The 18,869-nt window shown below is 47.6% G+C and overlaps 7 protein-coding genes across 7 annotated transcripts; 4 read left to right on the plus strand and 3 right to left on the minus strand.

The window, feature by feature from the left end:
* Positions 1-862: 862 nt before the first annotated feature.
* N7516_003998 (putative GPI anchored protein) lies at positions 863-1,378 on the plus strand (the record flags this gene model as incomplete). The annotated part of the gene is made up of 1 exon (XM_057216718.1): positions 863-1,378. One exon carries the CDS (start codon positions 863-865, stop codon positions 1,376-1,378), a length of 516 nt encoding a protein of 171 aa, XP_057078601.1.
* Positions 1,379-2,235: 857 nt separating this feature from the next.
* On the minus strand, positions 2,236-4,176 carry N7516_003999 (putative GABA permease (Uga4); the record flags this gene model as incomplete). Its single annotated transcript, XM_057216719.1, has 6 exons — positions 2,236-2,447; positions 2,515-3,519; positions 3,579-3,726; positions 3,778-3,825; positions 3,886-4,031; positions 4,089-4,176. The coding sequence occupies 6 exons, from the start codon at positions 4,174-4,176 to the stop codon at positions 2,236-2,238; spliced, it is 1,647 nt and encodes a 548-aa protein (XP_057078602.1).
* A 664-nt stretch (positions 4,177-4,840) lies between these two features.
* N7516_004000 (uncharacterized protein) lies at positions 4,841-5,828 on the minus strand (the record flags this gene model as incomplete). Its single annotated transcript, XM_057216720.1, has 3 exons — positions 4,841-5,106; positions 5,164-5,464; positions 5,517-5,828. The coding sequence occupies 3 exons, from the start codon at positions 5,826-5,828 to the stop codon at positions 4,841-4,843; spliced, it is 879 nt and encodes a 292-aa protein (XP_057078603.1).
* Positions 5,829-7,777: 1,949 nt separating this feature from the next.
* On the plus strand, positions 7,778-9,037 carry fhpA (flavohemoprotein; the record flags this gene model as incomplete). The annotated part of the gene is made up of 1 exon (XM_057216721.1): positions 7,778-9,037. The coding sequence occupies one exon, from the start codon at positions 7,778-7,780 to the stop codon at positions 9,035-9,037; it is 1,260 nt and encodes a 419-aa protein (XP_057078604.1).
* Positions 9,038-9,528: 491 nt separating this feature from the next.
* On the plus strand, positions 9,529-10,520 carry N7516_004002 (uncharacterized protein; the record flags this gene model as incomplete). Its single annotated transcript, XM_057216722.1, has 2 exons — positions 9,529-9,789; positions 9,849-10,520. The coding sequence occupies 2 exons, from the start codon at positions 9,529-9,531 to the stop codon at positions 10,518-10,520; spliced, it is 933 nt and encodes a 310-aa protein (XP_057078605.1).
* Positions 10,521-10,773: 253 nt separating this feature from the next.
* N7516_004003 (uncharacterized protein) lies at positions 10,774-11,320 on the minus strand (the record flags this gene model as incomplete). The annotated part of the gene is made up of 2 exons (XM_057216723.1): positions 10,774-11,099; positions 11,158-11,320. 2 exons carry the CDS (start codon positions 11,318-11,320, stop codon positions 10,774-10,776), a joined length of 489 nt encoding a protein of 162 aa, XP_057078606.1.
* A 5,245-nt stretch (positions 11,321-16,565) lies between these two features.
* N7516_004004 (uncharacterized protein) lies at positions 16,566-17,525 on the plus strand (the record flags this gene model as incomplete). Its single annotated transcript, XM_057216724.1, has 2 exons — positions 16,566-16,883; positions 16,944-17,525. 2 exons carry the CDS (start codon positions 16,566-16,568, stop codon positions 17,523-17,525), a joined length of 900 nt encoding a protein of 299 aa, XP_057078607.1.
* Positions 17,526-18,869: the final 1,344 nt, after the last annotated feature.

Raw genomic sequence — 18,869 nt, forward strand, 5'->3', positions numbered from 1 at the left:
ATGCCATAGGGGCCATGGGGCCAATATACTTGGAAATTGGGGGTGGCTCATTGTTCTTTGGGATTTTGTATGAGGATGGGCGCCAAGACTTGCTTCTCCAAGGCAAAAGTCGACCCACGAGTACCCAGACAACATCTCCATTTTCTACCACTCACATCACTCATATAACTCATGGACAGTTGATTAATAAAGATTTTCCTCCACCTCCTACAGAGTACGTGGCCCATTATTTGTTGGGGTCTTCGGTGCGAATCGAGTTGTTGGGACCACCAAGGCAGCAAACACCCAAAATATCACAACGATCCAAATGTTGCTTTTTTTACCGGCTGTGCTGCATTGCCCCCGACTAAGACAAATCAAGCTCATGCGAGAACATGCACGTCTAGATCTTGCAGGTATTTTCTGGGGGGGAAAGGGACTAGGGTGTTGAAACAGCCCCCATAATTGAGCCAGGGCTCATTACGAAGTGGACCCCAAACATGACGATGTCATTGCTCCAACCCGTACTCCGGATGTTGGGACAACGAGATTGCAGTTTTCTAACACGGTACATAGCCCCTCTAACCCCGAATGGACCCTACGATCGGCACGAGAATCGCTCTTCACAGGGCTGAGATCATCTCCATCTCGCCACTGCCACTATGGTTGCCTGGCAGCCATACGCAATCCAACCACGATGTTTCTATCTATAGAAATCGGGTTCCCATTTACCAAATACCCGTGGACATATATACATAAGGAGTTGTTTTCCCCCGGATTTCTAGAATATATCATCTCAATCCAAAAAGAATCAATTATTTACGATCTAATTCACCCTTACAATCAACCCTTACAATCAACCCTTTTTTTTATCTCCACCAAAATGAAGTTCACTCTGATCTCCTCCGCTCTCTTCCTGGCCACCGCTTCCATGGCCTCCCCAGACGGTCTTGACGTGAACTCCATCGTCTCCAACGCCGAAGGCATCTACTCAACTGCCGTCGACGGTGGCCAATCCATCGGATCCGACATCGTCTCAAAGGCCACATCTATCGCCGAAGCCGCCAGCACCGGCGGAGCCGGCGCCATCTCCTCCATCGAAAGCGAGGCTTCTGCCGCCGCCAGCGAAGGCCGCTCTATCGGCTCGGAGATCACCAGCCGGGTTGTTACTGCAGTTTCTGCTCAGACTACTCTAACCGACTCCGCCGGCTCAACCACCGGTACCGAGTCCACTACCATGACCAGCACAATCTCCACTGGTTCTCCCAGCTCTTCCGGCTCTTCCGGCTCTTCCGACGCCTCCTCCACCTCTGACAATGCCGCCTTCGCTCGTCCCACTGCTGTCGGCGCTGCTGCTGCGGGTATGGCCGGTGTCCTTGGTCTTATGGTTGCACTGTAAAGTGTTGATACCTTCCTCCGTTGAATCTGGATTTGATTTCAGCCATGATATCCACTACGTTCTTTCTTCACGAATTTTCTGAACTATTCGTTCGTCGCTTTCTCGCATCTGGGAAAAGAGGTCTAATACCGGCGTTCTTTTCGAACTGTACATATTCATCGGCTGTATATCCTACATTTTGGTCGACCATTTCGACATTCAATCTGCTGATAATCTCACGACTAAATATGCATCTTCTAGAACAGATTTTTATAGCAAATTCAACACATCTGTTTATTACATGTCTCACGATAGCCCTTTCTAAGGTATCTAGATTAAAAAGAAACCTGACTTGAGGTCCCATGGAAAGCGGTATCAAGAGCGAATAGAGAGGGTTCGGTTGAGCAATAGTAACAAAACTACCAATTACAGATTCAACCTTGTACAGGTTTCAAATGCGAGAACGATAAAAAAGACAGAAACACACGCTCTTCCACCCCCGCAGCAAGGAGCTGAAACATTGAAATTTCGTGTTACTAGCTTACTCCGTATCAGAGAGCATCATATAGTCAACATAACCTTGATCCTTCGGTCTCTCTGGCAGTGTAGCTACCAAGTGGCCATCAGCACTAGGATCTGATGCTAGCATATTGTAAGAATCCACGTAGCCAAGGAAGTTAACCTGGGCGTAGGAAACTATCACACCATGAGATAGGCATTGATAGAAGACACTGTGAACACGGTGTTGTTTATGTCTAACCCAATCGGCCTACGTGAAATCGGGCGACAATATATGTATCAAGGACCAGCTGAAAAATAAGCAGTATATATCGAGACACGGGTATATGTACTGCAGGAAGAGATCGAGAGAACAGCGATCATTCTTTCTTATGGTCGAAAGATGCGGGTGCCTCGGCAGGGAGCTCATGGGAGACTGGAACGACAATGATATCCCCCGAAGCAGTAGAACCATTCTCATCGACAGTCATCTGGGGTCCAATATACCATCGCCGTGCGAAAAGGAAATAATAAGCCATACATCCGAACCAAACAAACCCGTTGATTACGATGGTGTAGTTCATGTTCGATGCTACGGATAAGTAAATTGTTAGCGATCGGACCAAGCGACCTTGACCTTGCGGTGTTCAAATACATACGAGTTGGGTTGGGACCCTCAGTCGGAAACACAGACAAGGTAACACCAAAAATAAGATAGAGGACGGCTACCCAGGCAATAGGCCTGCTCAAGCGGCCGGTATAAAACTCTCCTGGGGTGAACCGGTCCTCACCCCAGACCAAGCGGCAGAAGATCGGGGTGCCCCATGATAGATAGTTGCTTGCTACAAATAGCGAAAACAGGGCGTTGGCAGCTGCTGAGTTGATCAGACACAGTAGGCCCAACACAATAGAGACAACCACCAAGCCACAGATCATGCGCACCGGTTGGTACTGGATACGCTTGCTGACGTGGCGGAAGAATCTAGAAAATGGCAGTGCGCCGTCGCGAGAAAACGCCCATGCTTGGCGAGAAGCAGCGACAATCAAGCTGAGGCCGATGAGGAACTGAATGACGCAAAGCACGGCCATGAATCCCAAAGCACCGTCTCTGCCTAATGCATCATAGTAGATTTGGGCCATTGGCTGACCGAATTTGGTGTTGATCGTGGCACTTACATCCGGGTTCATAGTAGCAGCAATGACAGATAGCACCAAGAAGCCAAGCACAAATGCAGAGCCCGCCGACCAGATGATTCCAAGAGGAACAGCCTTGGATGCATGCATGGCTTCTTCGCTCATGTGCACACAAGAGTCAAAGGAGCCAATTGACCAGATCGGAGCGAGCCATGCCAGTATAAATGCCCATCCGGTCGGCCATGTAGTCTCATTGTCGATATGACCATACACATATTTGCCGGGGCTGAGGGACCCGCCGCGCGTCACTTTTCCAACTGGCAGAGCAATCACAGTCGCAACAACGAGGGCGATGTTGATATAGATGCAAAATGTCTGGATTTTCGGCATTAGTCGTCCACTCAAGGAGCCGCATAGCCCGTGGAAGAGAATCAGGCCGACGTAAACAGCATAGATAACGCCGCGCGAGGCGGACCATCCATCTCCCCGTGATATCGAGACACAAGAGAGGATCATGAGTGCGAGGGTATCTAGACAACAAGAGTAAGTGATACGAGTGATCATAATGGTTATGGATGATCATCCTCACAATCCACCGAACACATGCCACCGATCAAGCCCAATGTGTTGCTATATCCAATCAAGAAACTCAATGGTTTCTTCCACTTCGGTCCGGCGAAATAATGTGTCCACCAATATAGTCCTCCAGCTGTCGGCATGGCAGACGCGAGATCAGCCTAGGTAATATCAGTGAGATAATTCCAGATAGCCCCCTCCAAGATTGCTACCATTGCCAGCCCAACCAACAAAATGAATATGCTCGCCGTGAACCATCCCTATTCCATAGTCCCAGTCAACCAACAGCACAACCAGACTAACGGGGGTTCAACCCCTACCCAGACCATCCCGACCGGACCCGCGGGGAGAGAGAACGAGAGTGTCGACGCGATTGAGGGCACCAAGCCCATGATACTGAATGCGATTGCGAAAACTTGCGTGGTAGAATACTGCCGACGAAGTTCCTGTTTGTAGCCCATCCGTGCTAGAAAAGGTATCAGCGACCAGTCCTCAACAAAAAAAAAAAAGCACAATCATATACCAAGCAGTTGCACATCCCCGACATCTGCCATCGCATCGGTCGCGACCGGGGTGACCGCTTCGGGGTCGACGGGTTGCGAGTCCATCATGAACACCTTGACTCAAATTGTGGCTGTTCGGACGGACATGGAGGGGATGGATGATTTAAAGGCCTAATCAATTGGGAGTCAAGTCAAGGGATGTGGATATTGAAACTCGTCTTCTCACGCCAAAGATAAGACTGACCAACCATCCGTGGTGGACTCCAATAATGGCGGTTTCCTGCAGGAAATAGGACCCGCGGACGTGCAGTGTGATTATGGCCCCCTCGTTTGAATTACAGAGGCACCAATGTTCACTGTAAGACATTGTCCACTCCAAATGTCGCGACTATTGAGGATGTTAGCGCTGTGATGGCGGGTGATCTGCACCAACTCCGAAACAATCACAGCTCCACTGCAGCCCATTGGGTTGCACGAGCTAAGTGCCAATATGTTGTATTGTAAGTGTTTGAGATCCTTCCAATCCTTTACTTATTGGCATCGATTAAGTATTCTCGGCCTCATTACCAGTTTAATATATTAACTCAGGTATGTATTAGCCTCATCTCAAGGGGTTTCTCCACTATATACATAGGGAAATTTGTTCAGCGAACTCAAGGTTGCGTCGTTATGGTCGTCGAGGCAAAACAATCGCCCGGTTTCCATCGAGCAGCACTTCGGACCATGCAACAGCATTAAACATGCTCATCGAGCGGAACCTCTCTTCTGCTACTTAGGGGGAAGCGGCATTGGCGGTGATGGTATGCTCCGAACCAATCAACGACTCCTTCCTAGCAACCTCTTCCTCGTTATAATCCTGACCGGGGTTGATCTTCTCCCAGCGCACGATACACAGGAGTTGATAGAAACCAGACGCAAGAAGGGATCCGAGCAAAGGACCGACCCAATAGATCCAGTGGTATCCCGGAAACGAGCGGTTGATCACATCAGGTCCGAGGGAACGAGCAGGGTTGAGAGATCCTCCGGTATAGTAGTCACCTAATGCGAAGGGTCAGCACAATACGTGAAGGAATCCGATCTATGGTTGTTACTTACCAATCAGTTCTGCAACAAAGAAAGCCAGACCGATTCCTACTGGAGCCAAATAGGTGGACTTGTGCTTCACCACTGCCAACATGATAACGACAAACACAAGCTGCGCCGTCAAGAACATCTCAATGAAGAGTCCTTGTACGATCGATGCGCCACCGCCGAGTCGTGTCGAGCAGTTTAACGGGCCCGGGAACAGGGCACTCACGACGCCCGCTGCAGCAATTCCGGCGACCAGTTGCGCAGGGAATACGCACAACCCCCGGAGAGGGGGCATGCCACCACTCAGGCAGAGGGCAAGAGTAACCTGGTGAATGTCAGCTACATATATTCCCTTTGCTGTGTGGTGATGTCCATACCGCCGGGTTGAAAAGACCACCCGTGACTCGGTAGAAAGCCCAGACATTGACCGTCAAAGCGAATCCGAAAGAAAGAGCGGAATACATCAAGTTAGTAGTATTTGGTGGGGAGCCAGGTGGCGGCATGGGGGTATTGGACACCTGTGTACCCGCGAAAGAAAAGAAGAGAAACAGGAAAGTCCCCACGAACTCGCCCATCAGACAGAGCAAGTTGTACTGCAGCTTGTCTGGGAGCCGCAGCATAAGCAGCTGGTTATTTGTCTGCGACCCTTCAATGGTCGGGACATCAGACAAGCGCTTCTTGAACAACATCTTGAGGGGTGAGGGAGCTGGAATGAAGAGAACTAATTCAAATCGGAGTTGACTAGTGTCTCTGTCTCTGTCAGAATGAGAACATCGCAGCTTCTTCTATCATCCATTGTCCTTTACATGTTATAACTGCCGTATATCACAGACGTCACTACTCAATCCAGACGGTGTTGCGACTGGTCCATGTATGACCGATTAGTCCTTGACTCAACCACAATTCAGCTTATTTTATGGCAGTAGTCCATTTAACCAGCTATTAAATGGGCTCATGGATAATTTTCCCGTATAGTTTTCCCGTATAGAGTGGGATAAATAAAGTTAAGAGTCTGGGGTTGGCTGGTGGAGCCAATAGCCGTTGTATGAACATCCCGACTTCTGCAAACGGTGGTGAAGGTCGAATGTCTAGACCTCCACAACACGTCATTCCTCCCGGATTATCCAGTGGTCTATATGTTGTATATATTGTATACCTACCCAGGTAGGTAAGTATCGATCTTCTCCATGTGTTCCCAGAACCCTGTGATTGGGCCAGCGTCGAGCATTAAGATCTAGACCCAACAGATCTCGCATGAACGCCATTTAGGGTTTGACAGCTCGGACTTTACCGTTGCTAATCATTAGTTCCCGCAGGTTAGGGTTTGCTGATATAGTGAATCGCCTCGAAGCTGGTGAAGGACAGGACTATGATAGGGTCTTGGCGCCAAATCATGGAGATAATGAATCTTGAATGCGGTCACTCGCGTCAGAACGGTTAAACCGGCATTGCTCATTTAGTACAGAGGTCCGAAGTATACGGACATCTTCTGCCATGACTCCTGAGGTCACCTGCGCAGCTCCAGAGCTCGCATATTTGAGGAGCCATCCGGAGTACCCGTGGACCTCCCTAAATGAGTAATCAAATCGGGTTTACCTAATCGATCGGCAAATACCGGGCCGTTTGGCCCCGATAACATGGCCTGACTCCTCCGTACAACATATGTTGTACAACAAATAGTTACGGAGTACAGTACGTGTGGCGGTTTTGTATGCCGGAGGTGTATAATAACAAAAATACACAGGTTTATATGTAATTGAATGTAAATTTCTCAAATTTCAACGGACAATCTGACTTGGCATAATATGCAGTGAGACTCGCCAATTGGCGGTCACATCATTTTCTGTGGAAGATAGTTCATCCAAGATAAGGCCCATAAGAAAGACATGGACATGGATGTTTATCTCTATTTCTTTATTTTAGATTGCATTTGGGCCTTATTTTGGACAAACTAGTAGTTGTATACATACATATATGCATGTACTCTGCCTTGGAAGATCTGTGTGATTACAAGGGGACCTCGGGAGGCATAGTCCGAGAATTCCAAGGTTATGAACACACAGAGCCGCTGGAACTCTATTTTTTCGTTCCTGTGGGCTTGAATCACCACGCCAATTCTGACTGAAGATGAATATGTAAATCGAGACTGACAGGAGGTAGGTCAGATTCCAGTCTATCGTGCATCGTAGATAACTATATGTAGGTACCTTATTCAAATGGCCTTCCACGTGGAGTTTAGGAATATAAAACAAGCGACAGAACTTTATGTACCAGTTAGTTACACGTTACACGTTGCAAGTTGCAATTTGCGAAAACAGACCGAGTTAATCCCTTTCTGCGTTGTATCCCCCTTTCCCCGGAGTGCTCCGCGGAGATGTCTTCACTTCAGCCCTGAAAATATTCACAGATCATGCCAGGCGCATTCCGAATTTTCTACATCCCGTCTTTTACGAGTTAACGATCCGGTTACGGTGGATATAAATAGCTGGACAACCAACCAAATACAACTGATTCCTTCTTACCCACATCTTCCGATTTGTTGTTTGTATTTAAACCCCTGCACCGGTCACTGAACAGTGTAAGAATCGATCAAACATTTTTCTATACTCCAATCACCCATACAACAGATCCATTCATCATGGGTTCTAATCCGGGAATGACCCCAGACCAAATTGCGCTCATCAAGGCGACAATTCCGGTCCTCGTCGAACATGGCAACACCATCACGACTGTCTTCTATCGCAACATGCTCGAAGCCCACCCGGAGCTGAACACCGTGTTCAACACTGCCAACCAGGTTAACGGCCATCAGCCTCGTGCGTTGGCAGGTGCACTCTACGCATATGCATCGCATATCGATGACCTTGGCGCACTAAGCTCGGCGGTTGAGTTGATCTGCAACAAGCATGCCTCTTTGTATATCAAGCCCGACGATTACCAGATCGTTGGCAAGTACCTCCTCGAGGCCATGGGCGAGGTACTCGGCGAGGAGTTGACCCCCGAAATCCACGATGCATGGGGCACAGCCTACTGGCAGCTCGCCGATATCATGATCGGCCGCGAAAAGCAGCTTTACGAACACGCCGAGGGCTGGACCGATTGGAGAGAATTCAAGATTGTGAATAAAGTCCCGGAATCCGAGGAAATCACATCCTTCTATCTCGCCCCGGTCGATGAAAAGCCACTACCGGCCTTTCAGCCCGGCCAGTACATTTCCATCCAAACCTACGTTCCGGCTCTCAAGTACCCACAAGCTAGACAGTACTCTCTCAGTGACCAGCCGAAGCCGGACTACTATCGTATCAGTGTGAAGAGAGAACTGGGTCTCAGCCCTGCCGCTCCGGGTGCTGCCGCCCATCCGGGTTACATCTCCAATGTGCTACACGATACATTCAACATTGGCGACAAACTCAATGTTTCTCACCCCTACGGCGACTTTTTCCTTACCCCCGTCGACTCGGAAACCGGTAACCCGATCGTGCTAATCTCCGCTGGCGTGGGCTTAACGCCGCTGACGTCGATTTTGAACACGTTGATTTCCAAATCGCCCGCAACGCGCAAAGTGCATTTCATTCATGGCGCACGTTCATCGGGCGCGCGAGCTTTTAAGAAGCACATCTCCGAGCTTCCAAAGCAATTCCCCTCCATTCGAACGACATTCTTCACTAGCCACCCATCCGAGGGAGAGACGGAAGGTGTAGACTATGACCATGTCGGGCGGGTAGAGTTAACCAAGTTGGAGGATCAGGACTTGTTCCTTGATGATGCAAAGACAGATTATTATATCTGTGGACCCGGACAGTTCATGACTGATGTTGAGTCGGGTCTCAAGGTCAAGGGCGTGGGGGCCGATCGCATCAAGATGGAGTTGTTCGGAACTGGAGGTATTCCTCATTGAGTTCGGAGTATGATTAAGCCAATCTCCTTTCGGTTCATTTGTGCGTTGCGGGTTTGGCGTTTAGAAGTACGATATCTCATCTCTTGCTATTTCAAGTTACGATTGACGAATGAAAGACTGTCCACTCTTCCTAGTTCTCCATCTGCTGAGTAAGCCATAGGGGCCAGCTAATCCATCTTAGGTATAGCGTACTTGAATTTTCAGATAGCGGTGAAAATGTGGCTCTTGGGGGTGGTGTATTAGCGATCTTCGTTCTTAAAAACAGTAACGGATCGACACCCATGGATCCATAGAGGAACCAAGTCATTGTATATTCGGTCATAGACCGGATACCCGAGATCTCCATTTATAAGCATGCGATTATGAACTGCAGGATATAAAGGGCTTAACAAACTCACCGGGTAAATTGTACGGATCATCGAAAATCTTCCCAACTACAGCCTACTACCCAAGTTACCCTTCCATCATCCTTCCCCTACAACATATACAATATGGGTGCCAAGATTGGTGTCTTCCCCGCCTCTGGGGCCCTTGGATCAAGCATTGTGAACCACGTGGTGAAACTAATTCCCGAATCCGAGCTGGTTCTGAGTGCCCGATACCCCGAGAAACTGCACGATCTCAAGCAAGCTGGCGCTACGGTACGCAGAGCCGACTATGATGAGCCATCGACATTAGACACAGCCTTTGAAGGTGTGGATGTCTTGATGCTGGTTTCATATGCATCATTCGAGATAGATCACAGGGTCAAGGTAAGAAAAGTCAAGTGAATGTCACCCACCTAAGTATTTAGTCTAACAACCATAACCAGGCGCACCGTCTTGCTATAGATGCGGCCATTAAGAGCGGCGTCAAGCACATCTTCTACTCCTCTCTTGGATTCGGCGGAGATCTAACCAACCATTCCATCGCTCATGTGATGGGCGCTCACATCGAAACAGAGAAATACCTCTCTTCCCTGCAAGACAAGATATCTTACACAATAGTTCGGGAGGGTCTCTACACTGAATCCTTCCCGATCTATACCTCGTTCTTTGATCCGCAGAATCCAACCGACGATGTGGCGATCCCTCACTCGGGGACAGGTCCCGGCGTGGCGTGGGTCAAGCGCGATGAGCTGGGCGAGGCAACCGCTAAGCTGATTGCCTCGTATGTCAATAACCCAACCAACTTCGAGTATGTGAACAAAGCTCTTCTGCTCTCTGGAACTCGGGAGATCTCCCTTGCGGAGACGGTTGAGATTATCGGTCGGGCGATTGGGAAACCGCTTAAGATTCGTGAAATCTCTGTCGATGAGTTTGTCAATCTTCCTCAGATTGGTGATAAGCTTACATACAAGGGAGTTAATCTGTCGAGGGAGTGGTCTACAGCCTGGGAGGCTATCAAGCAGGGTGAGACTGCAGTTGTGTCTCCGGCTCTGGGCGATATCTTAGGGCGTGAACCGGAGAGCTATGAGACTACTATCAAGGCATTGATTGGATGAGGTTTTGCAGGCCGCTCCGATTTGAATGTATGTGTACAAGAAACTAAATAGATTGTTTTAATCGGAGATACAATCAAATCTAGCGAAGTTTCAGCTGCTTTAATTTCGCTATTCGTGATATATATACAACATGTACTAGTTATTGAATGAAATGACAGTGATTAGTAAAACACGTATGTCAGCACCAAAAGCACAAGCAACTCTCATCAAGCTATTCTGTCATATCAACCCAGAGTCAAACCCGAGTAGACATTTAGGGAGAGTAGTTCTTCAGCTCCTTCACAAAGAGCTTCTCACCGCGGTACTCAGAGCTGTGAGCACCGTACCAAAAGATCTCCTTGACCTCGTTCTCACCGTAGCCGTCAATGGCGAACCAAGCCTTGCCGCCATGGGTGAACAGACCCTTGTCGTTGACACCAAATCCAGTGGTGTTGCCGCCCTCGGGGACAGCGCCGGAGTGAGGCACGGTCAGGCCGAGGGGCGAGACAGAGTTCTCGACAATGTAGAGGTTCTGGAAAGCAGTGGGAACACCGTTCTGGGCAGTGTATGAAACGAGGCCGTTAGGGCTGCCGCCACGGACTAGAAAAAGAACAAATATTAGGGGTTGGATCGAGACCATGAGAGGGTGGATGCTTACGGATCAGGATCTCTTGATCGGTGGTGTTGGCATTAATGTAAGCGTTCTGGCCATCGGTCAGGACGGTCTTGCCGCCCTCGGCAACTAGAGTGAAGGCGTTGGGAAGGCTGGCAGCGCTGATGGCGCCGGCGAAGGCGGTGATGGCGGCGAGAGAGAACTTCATTTTTGATTGTGAATTGGACTTGTAGAGTAGATTTGGTGATAACTTAACGAGAGGAACTCGGGATTCTTTTATACCCAAGAGCTATAGACATATTTTATGCGTACAATTTTGAACTAAGACATGCCTCGCTCGGCTTGTTGAGGTCATAAAACCGGGAATGATTCTATTTTTAATTAGAGTGGCTACTCTAAATTACTATATAGGTTCAATTGGGCGACGATCACTTCGCACTATTGAAACATGTCTTGCAATCATTCAAAACAAGATTTTTACTCCAGATGTCGCCTCGATAGCGAAGTGCATGGTTTGTTCATTTGTTCAGATATTGAATTGTTGATGAAGCTAACTTACTAGACTACGGAGTTTGAGGTTTGACAATATCATAATATTGATCGACTGTCCCTACCTAGGTACAAGCCAATCCTGAGACCTTGAATGTCACCCAAAACGCCGACAAGCCCAGCATCTCCGGTTAATCCGGGTAAATACATATTTTCTTTCCAAGCAGTGAAACTGAGTCCACCAACCCCCTGTCGATCTTTGGGTTTTGGTGGAGAGAGGTCGAGACATTATCACCTTTTCCGTTCCATTTCATCCTATGCAGTCCCTACGGTAGTACGGAGTACATAGTCCTAATTTTCCAATTATCAGGCCGACTATTTTTGGCTTCGGTTGTTGCTTGTTTCTCATCCATCAGATCCAATCCTACCCTATCATCCCAGCTCGGGCGAGAAGGGACGCTAATGCATACACGCCACCAGTGATAAATATGCTATTATTTCAAAGACATACAATCAATTAGATACACGAAAAGGTACGAGCTGCTTAGTAGTAGTTGGGTGATATTAAAGATTGATATTGGTATTACTGCCAAATAAAGCAAGGGAAGGAGTTTGCGTTAGCGGCCCTTCTCACCCGAACTCACATCATTTTCTTCGGATGCTTATTGGAAGCCGTTGACACCTACTCCGTATGTCGGGCCGAACCCCACGGGCGAGCCCTTTCCAAGGTTCTTGATTCAAACTCTAATCATACAGGGAAGCATCATCTCGTTATATTTCACCAGCTAAGGTATCTACATTCGACAGATATATGCCATAATCTCAAATTGAAGAGTTTATTACAATGAATACAAAACGGAGCACAATAAAGCCTTCATCTGCAAGTTAATATAGCAACATGGTAGCAAATCCACACGTCAAAACTCACTTACATAGGTAGAAGCTATTGAAGTAATCAAGGGTAGACTTTATATCTAGCACCCCATCAATCAGTTCCTCTTCAAATAATAGCTGTGTATGTCCTCTGAAAAATTGAAAATGGTTTACAGCCAGCCTAAATGGCTCGGTTATAGGCAACTAAGGGGCTTTAGAGCCAGTCCTACAGCTATTAATGATAATTCCTAATGCACCGTATATTTGTTGGATAAAATACAGAGTATTTTACCACTAGACCATAACAAAAACCATGGTTCCTGTTTATGGCGGAGGGAATATATGAAGCTACCTAGGTAGGTAGTTAACGTGACGAGATTAGGTCATACATAGAGGTTACCTACCTAGGTAGGTACCTAGGTATATCTACGCAGGTTTGAAAAGCTGACATGGCGTCCTGACCATGTGACCCGTACTAAATCTATCCCTTCCGCTTTTCGCATTGCTTCGCTTACGCTCCACAACCAGATCGATATCGACCCGTGACAAAAGAAATTAGCACGAAGTAGCCAGGTTAAGATATTCCGATCAACTAGAGATGTCAATCCCATTATGGCGTACATATAAGCAGCATGAGCAGCGTGTCTGGAATGCGACTGGGGTCATGCTCGGCTAAATTTGTAGTTGATACAAACGTTGCTTTTGCAGGTGTCTATGTGCAAAATTTCACCTATGCAATTCAAGATAAAGATGCGCCTCTGTACACCATTGCCAGGTTAAGTGACAGGGGATGCTTTGCATTACCTTATCATAATAGACGAGATAACAGTGTTCACGTTCAAGTCATTCCATGGAAGTACTCGAGCTTGATATAAGCCACTTTCTAAAGACTTGTAGTGAATTATATTACCCTTTTGATCAACCCCGCGGGTTTGATCACATTGTACACTCACCTTGCAACAAGACAATTCAATTTGTCCAAGATAATCGTCAATCTTATTCCAGATATATATCAGATCCTAGTGCGACGCCTCAATCGCACAATGTGCGCCATCGAAAATACCAATCATCTCCTCAACCTCGGTCCCTCCTCGGTTGAGCAGCGTCGCTTAATGGGGTTGATAATTTATAAAAAATAGTACAACAACACTGATACGTATTGTGAATCGCAAATTCCAAAGTGGATCACGCACTTCGATGGGACCCACAAGTGGAGGACTTGTCAACCGTATGATGTGTGGATCCGATTTCAATGTTGGGAGTTACACCCGAGCATAAGCTGTGCGTGGTTCAGCGGGAGCAACTTTCATTAATCGGGCACGATCTACGGAGTGCGTGGATATTCAAGGGTTATCTTTTCTTCCAATAAACGCAACCGAGCAACAACCGTCCCGTAAAGTAATTGTGTGGCCTGGCGCGAGAACCGCATAACTAACTGGGTATACTTCACAGCTGGGAAACAGGAGAGTCATATTACCACTATTGGTTGTCTATTTTCAGGCTCCAGAAGCCGTATCTCAAAATCTGGTCCTATATCCTAAAATCTCTCCAGCGATTTAAAAGTGTAGTCAGCCTAGGTTAGTCTTGAAGCGAAAGTGGACAAAGCAGACTTCTTGGGGCAGAAAGGCTGCCTTCGATTCTATGAGTGTGAAGCGTGGCATCACCGATACAAAGACGGCAAAGGTTTTAACCTCATATGCACTCTTCAGATCCGAACAGCCCTATTCTAGTCAAAAGCCATCTTAGCCACTGAAGAAGATCCAGCCACAAAGAATCAAGATCTAGAAACGATAATCGGAACCGGAATCGAGTCAAGATCCGTTCTATTCCGTGCAGATGACAGGTCTAGCGCCCGTTATTGTTCCACTGCGTTAAGGCGCCGGGTGGACTGACTCTCATCTTCCTCATCTTGGAACAGGCCGTGACACAGGGGTAACGAGTCACCTGCAGCTGCAGGGTACTGAGTTAGCGTTAGTCTAGATGACTCGGTACAGGTATGAAATGGTACAACTTTCTTTTTAAGGTTGTGACAGATCTGAGATGTTAAGGGGAGATGCTGGTAATTAGCCACATATCATTATTTGCAATTATCGAGAACTGTGTCGTCAAAGACTTGCCCTATGAATCCCGAGAGAGGAAAATGTACAGTCGGATCGCCCACAGTATCGGGGAGTATCAGGAGACGAACCCTCATGCCATGAATGCGGAACTGTTGACCGGAGTCCAAACGAAACGGAGTCCGTATGCAATCAACTAGGGATGAAATCTCGGATTGTCACAGGAACGAGTTTTCTCGTATGGACCCGGTGGACATCGGGTTCGAGGGTAGGGTGAAGGGCAAAGGAAGGAGAGTATCCGAGTCACCCCACTGATCCCAAGTGCAAGTGGAGTCGCTTTGGGAAGAAATTCGAATAAGCGGGATCTACCTGCTTTGCTACTGGACAACACGGAGGCCTGAGGCGGCATTATGGATGGAGTAACTCCACGTCTAATTCTCATACCACATATAACATACTTTCTGTATTAACCTACCAATCTAAAGCCAACTTGTTTGATACATCTGGATCTGACATGTTTGTTATAGATGTGCTTTGATTAGGCGGGAAATCGTCAAAAGTTTAGCGCTGGTTTCAGTGAGACTGGACAAAAGTACTAGACTAATACCGGAATACCCCTCGTATACATTCCCACAAACGGTAGGGCAGAATTTGACAGAATTGCCGAGTATACGTGACCTTTCCAAGAAAAATCATAAAAGTATAAAAGTATTGAGTGCAAACGTATCACAGTTGTTCAATTGGGTGACTGCATCCAGCTTTGACATGTTAATGTTGTTCATCATTATTACTCTCATATCAATTTAGGTACTTCGGTGTCAGATATGATATCTCGACGTTTTCTTAGGTCTTATAGGACTCTCTGCACCGAGTAATGACGTACAGTTTAGTCGCATATGTCAAGGGATGGATTGCCTGACAGGGTGAGCGGCAGGTGATCGTCAAAGTATAAGTGGTGAGGCAAGCAATCAGCAGTACACTCCATGAAGAAACAGGGTATGACTTTTACCGGGGCAATTTTAGTACAATTAACGTGTATGTTCCTATACGGTTTTGCGGCCTACATCGATATTGTTGACCTTGCCAGGGACAGGGCTGTGTATACATACCGCAGTGCAGCTACATTCGGGTTTACTTTCTGATCATCTAGTTTGTCACTAATAGAGGAACCTCATTCAGTCAGGTGTCTACGACGAAATAATGATCCCTTTGATATATGAAAGCACCTATTAATTACGACTAGTTATATGAATCTAGAAATTGACAAACATACCACGTGTACAAACAAGTGTACGAGGAGAGGAGAGTTGACTCGGCAAGACATGATTGGCTTCACCCGTAAACCTCTAGTTATGTACATATGTACCTATGTAGTAAATACCGTACTCCGTAGTTAGGTCTCAATTCTACAACCTGCACATATGCTCATAAATCAAAGCAGGGCAAAAGAAAAGATACAACTGTCAAAACAAAAAAAGGAGGTACATGGACAAAAGGGACATAAATTACATTAATTACATTAAATACATAAAACATCGGGTCCGAGGCTCGGCCGGCGGGATCGTAGACAAGGCCCAGCCCACTGGTTCCCGCGACATCCACTTTAAACTTCAACGGTTTCACACGTTACAGACTCGTCGGAGCCGGCCGTTAAACACCTTGGGGGGAGAAACTCGGGTTGATTTCACCGAACAGCAAAATGCAAGCGAATGACTAGGCGGAGGCTAGACCATTTTCGATAGGGTCCCTTCAAGACCTGACATCACAGTTCAATTTCGGTACACAGGTGTAATTTGTCTGTTCCGGATCACCTTCGTACCCCTGTTTTTTTTTTTCGGTTTTTTTTTCCTTTCGGGGCACGCTCTGGGTTTATATAAATGCCCCGCGGCCGAAACCCATATGCTATTCCATAAGATCTTCAGTTCTGATTTATTTATAAATCTCCCCCTCGCCACCCTTTCCCTATAGTAATTCTCCCAACTTACTATATATCCCAATCCTACCATTGCCTTCGAGGCCAACGTATGATCCAAGATGTGTATCATGGCTTGCAACCGATCCAATGAGATCCCCAATCTCTCTATAGACCAGGGGACCTACCTCGGCCAACAACTGAGCCCCCAGTCTCGACCCGCCGACTTCTTCGAAAGGCCCGACCCTCTAGCTGCCAACTGGAGCTATGACAATGCCATTGACCTCTTCTCCATCAACCCCACCGATATGGAGCCCGTCTCATTCGACTTCGCCGACAGTCTCACGAATCTCGAGTCCAAGGATCTCTTCAATGACCCCTTTGCTAGCTCTGGGATCAGTGGGTTCAGCATGCCCGAGGATGCAGCTTCACTATCATCGGTACGACCCTCCACCTCCCACCAATAATGTATCTTGACAGAGGAGCTAATCTTCCCAAAGGAATTCGAAAGTGACGATCAAACATGGCCATCCGCTCCTACCCGCCAATCCATCGACTCAAATGCGTTCGAGACCCAGTCAACAAACCAATCTTCAAATTACGTCTCTTCCCAACCTCAACCACAGAGCAAGACTCGCTCATCTTCGACAAGATGGTCATCGAGTCCAGAGATGAAAGAAGAAGAGATCGCTACCCCTCAACCCTCCAAACCCACAACCTCCACATCCCGCAAGACCCGCAGTTTTTCCCGAGACTCCAACCGCTCCTCAACGGGCGGCCAAGACCCCCAAATGCGGAATGCTGCCAAGCGTGCCGCCCACAACATCATCGAAAAGCGCTACCGCACCAACATGAACGCCAAATTTGTTTCCCTCGAGCAGGCCATCTCGCCCTCGGGTGTTCAAAAACATGCCAAGGTTGGCGCGGGGTCTCTCAAAAAGTCTGAAATTCTGACCAATGCTCTTACCTACATCGATGGCATTCAGCAGGAGAACCAGGCCCTGCACAAGGAGCTCGCACTGCTCAAGCAAAACTTGCTACCGGGTGGAATCTGGCGACACGGCAAGAACCCTCGATTATGATCAGGTGCATGCCGATCATGCCACGGTGATGCTGCCGCTCCAATATCTTTCTTGTTCTCATGACCACGACCCAGCGTTGCATTCTTAGAATAGCCGGACAACGTGGTCCCGGTCGGCGTTCGTCCCTTTGCTTTGTTTTTCGTTTATTCTTTTGTGGACTGGTGGAGGCGTTCGGATCAAGTGTTAATTGGGCTCGAATGGCGCCCTCTCTCACCTCAGATATGATTTGATTTTCCGGTCGTGGCGACCACAAAAGTGTTTTGTGACTTGTGATTCCCCTACATGAATGGGAATACCTCATTGATAGTATCCTAAAACATTAATATAATTGCCAAGGCTCGGATAATTCATTTTGCTCAAACGTTCTCGTTTCTTGATTGTGTGCGGTATGGCCTGATGGTTCCCAAAGTGGAAATAGTTGCATTTTGGTGGGCCCATCCTGGTATATATACCTGCAATGTACTCTGTAAATGTTGTTCGTTTGCCTATAATCTCTCTCCTGGACTGACTGGTCACTATCGATTAGCAAGATGAATTCCTTCAAACTCAATGCTGAATGCGCTTCGTATCATGGCCTTGGTTCGGCTTTCATGTCGCTCTCGACACGACCTTGACCGGGTGAAAGCAGCGCCGAATGATAGTCAACTCTCTTCAACTTTTGGATTTATAGTCAACGGGCATGATCAATCGACAAAGAAAGTTCAATAGAGCTAGTAGCGCCTCGAGCGACGAACTGGGCTCCCAGCCCTTGACCAGGAGGAGCGGATGGAATAAGCTTAAAGAGCATCGGGGGTTGCCCATAATTCCAAGTAGGGAGTATTGAGGGATATGGCTGACCTGGTTGACCAAAGAGCTGACTGCGCTAATCACGGCAGATAGTCAGGTACGAGAACGATTCTAGAACCACCCATCCGACCATGTGGCCCTGTCAGGAGTATGTCCAGGTCCAATACTCCCTGTTGGGACTAGGCTGCTGTACCATGACTGAATATTGCTCCAATCCCTCGCCTTCACAGCTGCCAGAAGACGACTATACACTTCCGATGAACTGATTTTGGGGATATGCAATTGATATCGAGCTTGCCGGCCTCTTACGGACACACCTTGGCGATGATTAAATTGAACCCTTCCGGGTTCACGGAGCTGTTTCTCAACCGTGCGTGCTACGGTCTGTCCTTCATTGGCTTACATCGCCGTGTCTCGGTGCTTGCATCTCCTTATCCTTCCCTTTGAGTTGAGCTGGGCCAGATTTAGCTTTGCGGATAGCGAGGACGGTGCCCAACTGAGGAGATTCGACAACGTTAACAGCCAGAGTTCTTTGTTCTCATTACGCATCAATAACTG

This window comes from Penicillium verrucosum (genome assembly GCF_028828655.1).
Source record: "Penicillium verrucosum strain IBT 35672 chromosome Unknown utg000001l_segment0_segment0, whole genome shotgun sequence".
In the NCBI taxonomy this organism is placed as follows: domain Eukaryota; kingdom Fungi; phylum Ascomycota; class Eurotiomycetes; order Eurotiales; family Aspergillaceae; genus Penicillium; species Penicillium verrucosum.